This window comes from Morus notabilis, unplaced genomic scaffold, assembly GCF_000414095.1.
Source record: "Morus notabilis unplaced genomic scaffold, ASM41409v2 Scaffold168, whole genome shotgun sequence".
NCBI lineage: Eukaryota > Viridiplantae > Streptophyta > Magnoliopsida > Rosales > Moraceae > Morus > Morus notabilis.
The window spans coordinates 132,299-139,467 of NW_010367753.1; the positions used below are offsets into that span (position 1 = coordinate 132,299).

General features: G+C 36.3%; 1 protein-coding gene across 1 annotated transcript; it reads right to left on the minus strand.

The window, feature by feature from the left end:
• Nucleotides 1-318: 318 nt before the first annotated feature.
• Nucleotides 319-4,906, minus strand: LOC21400621 (probable inactive leucine-rich repeat receptor-like protein kinase At3g03770). Its single transcript, XM_010113304.2, has 8 exons — nt 4,587-4,906; nt 2,770-4,317; nt 2,477-2,610; nt 1,923-2,166; nt 1,555-1,766; nt 1,435-1,460; nt 998-1,109; nt 319-889 (listed from the first exon to the last, which is right to left on the minus strand). The coding sequence occupies exons 2-8, from the start codon at nt 4,121-4,123 to the stop codon at nt 659-661; spliced, it is 2,313 nt and encodes a 770-aa protein (XP_010111606.1). The 5' UTR covers nt 4,124-4,317; nt 4,587-4,906; the 3' UTR covers nt 319-658.
• Between the last annotated feature and the right edge of the window lie 2,263 nt (nt 4,907-7,169).

The following is a 7,169-nucleotide window of genomic DNA, read 5'->3' on the forward strand; positions in this document are numbered from 1 at the left end:
ATACCGTGTAATATCTTTATTTGCGGGGCAAAATTATTAGCGTAGCTACAAAATATATCACAAACGGCCTTGTAAATATTTAGCGCTTTTTTTTTTGGGGGTCAAATTCTACTTTCGTTTCATTTACTTATTGTAGGTAGATGACATTTTAGGTTCGTTACATTTTTTTTTTCCCCTCACGGTACATTCTTTTTCATCACTAGATTTCTACTGCTCTCCTTTTACCTCTTCACGGTACATGTTGATCCAGTTATTGAGTTTGATTCCAAGACATTGTTTCAAAATAGAAAATAAAATAAAATAAACGACACCAAAAACGATTTCAATCACACTCTTATCACTGCACAAATTGTTCACGTCATTCCTGTCATAGAAACAAAAGTACCCACGCAAAACTCTACCCTATAAAAGAAAAAAACAAAAAATTCGTATACTTATCTGGAGCAATCAAATATGGCCTTTACAAAACTCTACAAATCACCATCTCACAAAGACACCCCCCAAACAACCAAACATCTATACTTGCACATGAGTGGAAAGGTGGGCCCCAACGTTGCTTGTGTTTAAACAGAAGGAGCAATTATTTCCGTTACATGTAAGCCTGGAAAAATGGATGGTCTTTTAGGTGTTATGAAGAACCTGTGACCAACTTTGAGATTTAGGACTGTGATGTGGAATCTGATTTCTGATCAGCATCAGCCGTTGACTGAACTTGTGCTGCATAATGTAGGTTCCAAAGAACATCTTCAAAGGATGGACGTGATGAGTGTTCAGGAGATATGCATTTCTTGGTGATTGATACCACAATGGACAGTGATTCTTGTGAGCAAGTGGTCAGCACAATTGGATCCACGATTTTTTTTCGATTATCTTGACTTCCAAAGGATGTCTGTAGTTCATCACAAAGCCAGGTATCAAAATAATGGACAAAGAATATGTATTTATATATGTGTCTTAAAAGCAGTGAAATTGGATTTCTATAATTTATTATGCACACCATTTCATTTAGCAGAAACGTTTCTCCTTTCCCGCTTACTATCGGCCCAACAAGTGATTCAAGTAATATGAATCCAAAGTTGTAAACATCATCCTCAAGATTTTTCCTGTGGCTGCAAATAAGGTATCAAAATGATAACTAAAGAAACATAAATTATAACATCAAATAAGTTTATGAAGAGAAAAAATATATGAAGTGGACGATGGTGTGAGATGGAATCAGCATTCTTGCCTACAGCGAGAAGCATATGTTTGACCTAGAACAACTGTAGAATCCTTGGCTCTAATTTATTTAATATTGAAAAATCATAAAAATCATCAAGAATGCTCAACGGGTTGTAGTTTATCTCATACCGAGGACAAGATATTCTAAAGATATGATCATAATTTATAAAACGCATATCGTGCCGTGTTTATCCAAACTTTACTTTGAAGTACCTTGGTTTTTGGCCTTCTCCCTTAGCCTACAGAATGAACAAGGATGTATCTGTCAGTACAGCTCTTCGAATCAAACCATTATTTGAGAAATCGACAATTTCGGATCGTCAAGAAACATACCTCAACTTTTTCGATTTCTTCTTTGATAACTGATATCCCATAGTCACTCAACTTAGCAATCCCATGCTCATCAAGCAATATGTTGTTCGTTTTCAGCCGGTTGTTGAAACAACCTGGAATAACTCCAGTGTGCAGAAAATGCACAGCCTTGGCAACTCCAATTAAAATTGCTAATCTATCAGGCCACTTGAGAGCCTTTTCCAGACTATTCTCTGCATATAATTGTAGTCAGCTTAAAGGTTAAGATCCTTCAGAACGTAAAACGAGAATGTAGTGATTAATGGTTTAAAATGAAAATCGATGTTGAGACTAAAATGCAGGGCCATCTTGTGATCAACAAGGTTTGGAAAGGTCAACGGATTTAGTACCTGATAGATAGGTGCGGTAATTCCCATTAGGTACATACTCATACACAAGGAAGACTTTGTTGGCAGTAGAATCATCTTGTCCACCACTTTCAGTACAATATCCCAAGAGGCTAACTAAATTTGGATGGTGAAGCTTTGAGAGAAACTCGAGTCGAACTCTGAGGTTCTGCGTCGAATATTTCTTTGTGAAAGCCAGAGATCGTATAGCAACACAGTTCCCATTTTCCAGTTTCCCTTTGTAAAGCTGGAAAAACAAAATGTAGAAGTGGTTATGCACATTCTTAGTGAACCAGGTTTTCATCATGTAATTCTCTCATTGATACAATTATAGCATTTTGGGAGGGCATTATAGTAGTCATAAACCTCTTAAATTAAAATAAAAGGATAAAAAAATCCAAAGGCGGAAGAGCTTATGACCTAATAAAAGAACTTCTAGGACAATTTCTGAGTCGCTTATAATTCCTAGTTCCTTACACATGCCTACAGTAATTATAAGAGTGATCATTAGATTTTCTTTTCAAATCAAGCATCTACGATGAGTTTTCAAAGGGTACCTTCCCTGTGGAGCCTTCACCCATAAATTTAGACTTGCCAAAGTTGTCCGTCGCTTCCCTCAACTCTTCATAAGAGAACAATCGACAGACTGGGGAACCTTGTGTCCCAAGCTTTGCCGTCTGAGAAATGAACCCTGAAAATATAATTGTGAGAGCAAAATATATGCATTATTTCAATCTTTCAAAGCCCTACAGCAGGGCTGCAGCGCACACCTATAATTTGTACCGGTTTCATAAATTCCACATGGACATAAACAAAATGCCAACAAATAAGGGACCAATCAACAACTTACTGGCGCTGGTAATGAGTTCAGAACAAACTACTGAAGGTGGATTATCTTGCTGTTTAGGCAATGTATGCTGATCTTTTGGAGTCTTCCTCGAGCGGTATCTTCTACACAAGAAGAGAACCCCAACTACCAAAAGCACCAGAATAACAACACCTCCACTAATGGCAGCAACTAAAACCGCTATTACTGTTCCCGTCGATGATTTATCCTCTTGTATGCCTTCTCTGCAGTATGATCCACGGTGCTGATGCTTGGAATCGATGGAAAGACAATTCCCATAGAGTTTAACAACTTTGTTATCTGAGTTACTGGCCAAACAAGGAGGAAGTCCACCCCTCAATCTGTTACTCGAGATATCAACAAACCCGAGTTTGCCACCACAACTTAGCTGGTCTGGAAGTGACCCACTTAGCTTATTTGATGCTAAATTCAAGTAGCTAATGCTTGGCAGAGAGAACAAGGCAGAAGGGGGAACCCCACTTAGAGAATTGAATGACATATCAAGATGCTGAAGCTGAACAAGATCACCAAAATGTGCGGGGATATCGCCTGAGAACGTGTTCTTGCTGAGAAGAACCGTGACTAATCCTTTAGGCATTAGTGGCAACTCAGAATCTAAATGGTTATCTCTTAAATCTAACACTCTTAGAGTAGTTAAGGAGCTCAAATCAGGCAATCTACCTGAAAGCTTATTTCCAGACATCGCAAAATCAGTAAGCGTCGTTACTCTCGTAACTGAATGAGGAAACTGACCCTGAAACCGGTTGTTCTTCAAGCTCAAAATGGTGAGATTTGATAGTGAGTCCAACCAATCAAGAGCAGTATCATTGAAGTAATTGCCATCAAGCGTTAAAGAATTGAGCTTAACCATTGTGGATATCTTTGGTGGGACAGAACCAAAGATGAAATTTGAGCTCAAGTCCAAGACTTCAATTGAAGATAGCCTATGAATCTTATCAGGAAGTGGACCCCAAATTCCCAGAGACACTAAACTGAGAACCTTCAAGCTGGGTAGCCTTGTCAATGTGGTAACAAAAGAATCAATGGAAAACCTCTCTGAGAGAGTCTGATTGGGAATTGCAAATCCATAAAACTCCCTAACAACACCCTTTTTATCTCCCATGATTTTGAGCTGGGTGACAGAATTGTCCTGGCATGAAATGCTCATGTGTAAAGAGGAAGACAACTCACAGTAATCTCCATTGTAATTTTCCCATGAATCCAATGCTGAAGGATACTCCAAATACTTCCTTAGCTGTTGTAAGACCTGTCTCTGGGAAGTTTGCAATTGGTGGGTACAAGGAAGCAATATGACGTCTAAAAGAAGTAGCAATGTAAACCAGGAGAATAATTCCATTGAACAAGCTCTTTTGAGAACTAATCAGTAGCCACCAAGTTTCACTAAAATGAAAACCCAGAATCAAAGCTGGGAAAAAGCGACCTCCTTGAAGATTCTCATATGGAAAATCAGCAAAAGAAAAGCCTTTTACTTCAAGTTCAGGTTCATGCAAATGAAAACTTCAAGGAATTCTAGTTCCTATCCAGATGCTCCTGAGAATAATGGAAGTGATTCAAAGTCATTAACTTCATTAAAAACCTGAACCAACCCAACCCAAGTTCAGGAATTTAAGACGAACTTGTACAGAGAAAACAAGTTTCTCAAAAAAAAAAACCCCACAAAGCAAAAACAAAAGGGACACAATTTAGTAACCCATTACTGGTTTAAAGAAGAATGTTTCACTTGGTAATTTCCAAGGAAAACAGAGAAGAAGCCACGAAGGAAAGAAGGAAAAATAAAAGTAAATGCAGAGAAGACGAACCTTGGGAAGTGGACTTTTAAAAAAACCAAAAGAACAGCAATTATAATGGATATGATAATATTCCAAGTCTTGTTGTAGTTTCAGTAAATGAAAATGGAGCTTAGAAAAACGGGCTATAATGGCGGTAGTTGGAGAACAACCGTACGGGAGAGTGGTAAGGCATTAAAGTGCAGCTCTTTTCGGTTGGTTTATAATAGACTTTTGGATTCTGACATTAATGGGGTCGGTTCTTCGTCTTCTTCTTCTTCTTTTTCTTTCTTTACCAGCCAAGGTTTGTGGCTGCGTCCTGCGTTATTAATGTTAACCAAAACAAATTAAAAAAAAAATTCAGAGATACAGACAAAAACAGAGTGGATTTTTTTTTCTTTGTTTTTTTTTTTTATCAGATTGAGTTACTGTAGTTGTAATGTATATCCATGTAACAAAATGAATAACGCTGTGGGATCGCCTTGGTTGCGTTATTAATGTTAACCAAAACAAATTAAAAAAAAAAAAATCAGAGATACAGACAAAAACAGAGTGATTTTTTTTTCTCTGTTTTTTTTTTATCAGATTGAGTTACTGTAGTCGTAATGTATATCCATGTAACAAAATGAATAACGCTGTGGGATCGCCTTGGACTACTGTGGTAGGTTAGTGATTAAAGGCTCATGTTGGATGGTCTTTTTTATTTTAAATGTTAAAGTATGTTTTTACTAATTTAGTGCTCGATTTAAAGTGTTCACAACTATGCGTGTATATTTACCGCAAGCATATTTAATAAAATTAGGGCCTTCAACGAATATTCTATCAGCGTATTATGAGAAGTTCTTTTAGTTACGTTCTAAACGAATTATGCTAATCTTAGTTGCCCTCTTCTCTTATTTTTCTTGAGAAAAAAATAAATAAACAAATAAATATGGCTCATCTTTTGTTCTTATTTGCCTCCATTTTAATTTTATGGAACAGTTTATTCCTCTTTTTTTTCCTTGGACTCCGATAATTTCAATATTGCCATCACATGGCACATGCTTTGCCCATCCCTCTTTTTGTTATTTTATGCGCCTTGTTTTTTGACCAAACTGACACTGTTCGTGCTTTCTTACCGTTGTACTTAAAATTTGTCCGTTAAAGATGAAGACCATTGAATATTGATTTGATTCTCCTAATGCTGATTTTATTTTTTTATTTTTTTTTTCCTTTCTCGTGGAATTAGAGCAGCTGTTATTACGTCGGATGGAACATCATTCTTATGATATCTTGAAAATTGATTGAGAGCTCGGTTTCATCTGCTGATCAAGAAAAGTAAGTTGTCATAGCAAGCAATTTCACGAAAGTTTAAGAATAAGATTAGTGGTGTAAATTAGAATTAACTGGAAATGATTAGCAAATTATTGTAAGTAGTAGGGGGATCACGGGCAGTGGAAAGAAACGGAGGCTAAAGGCTGAAAGCCATAATTATGGTGGTGGGCCCATTTGTCCCATTACACAGCCTGTTCTGAAAGCAAATCCATATTACTGAAAAAAAACTAATGTAGACTTTATAGTAGACTCTCCTGAAACTCTTTGAACATCTAAAGACTACATGGAAATAGAATCCTATAGGAACTTATTAGTAAACACAATTATTAGTGTGTTTTCTCTTGGGCTAAATAAATATTTTAGTATTTTGAAACTGCATGTTACTCTGAATCGATCATGGTCGTATAGTGTCAAAAAAGAAATATTATTTATTATTCATTAGCTATTAGAGATTATTGACACATAAAATCATGTGTTATATATATATATATATATATATATGTATATGTATATATAGAGCATTGTTCATAGAGCCAATCACATGCGCCATAATCATAGAGGCTATATTGTGGTGGTGCCACTCCCACCAATCCATAGGCATCTTGTTGTTAGTGTTGTGCTGGTGGTTTTCCAGCCACTTCTCGAAAGTTGCATACAACTTAGGGACGTTTGGTTGGAGGATTTAAACCGTGATTTGAATCATAGTTCATGGTTCGTTGCAGTATTTTATCTCATAAAAAATACACGTAAATCAAAAATAGTTCTAATCACATGATTCTAATCATGAACTAAACGTCTTCTTAGTAAATGGGAACAAATATTAATCGGGAATTGTGTTCACATACCAAAAAGAGAAGAAGACATGTTGTTTGGAGTTCGGATTAGGGGGCCAGTTTGTGCTGGACTTTGGCTTTTGTTCTATTGTCTTTTGGATTGTGGCGTGACATATAATATCACAACATATTTCCAAATTAATCCATTTGATCTCAACAACGCAACACGAATGAATTTGTTTGCTTTTTAGCAAGCAAAATTAGTATTGTCATTTTCATAAATATATTTTCAGGACCAACCACCAAGATTTCGATAATGTATTTGATGAACTGATCGTTACATATTATAGCATATGATATGATATAATATGTGTAAAGCATTTCCCCATGAAAAAGCAAGTAATCATTAGCACTCAACAAGAGCAACTTTCTCACTTTTGACTAGATTTATCCCCAACAACCATGTTTCAGATTCCTTTTTTTTTCTCCTTTCCTCATGCTGAAATATCTGAAGAACAACATCAGTAGA

Bases quoted from the DNA above. Each gene is read 5' to 3' on its own strand.
- LOC21400621 (XM_010113304.2), bottom strand. From the start codon at position 4,123: ATGGAATTATTCTCCTGGTTTACATTGCTACTTCTTTTAGACGTCATA. The intron at 2,611-2,769 runs GTAAGTTGTTGA...TTATATTTTCAG, and splicing joins TGAACTCATTACCAGCGCCA to GGTTCATTTCTCAGACGGCA. The intron at 1,767-1,922 runs GTACTAAATCCG...AATTATATGCAG, and splicing joins TTACCGCACCTATCTATCAG to AGAATAGTCTGGAAAAGGCT.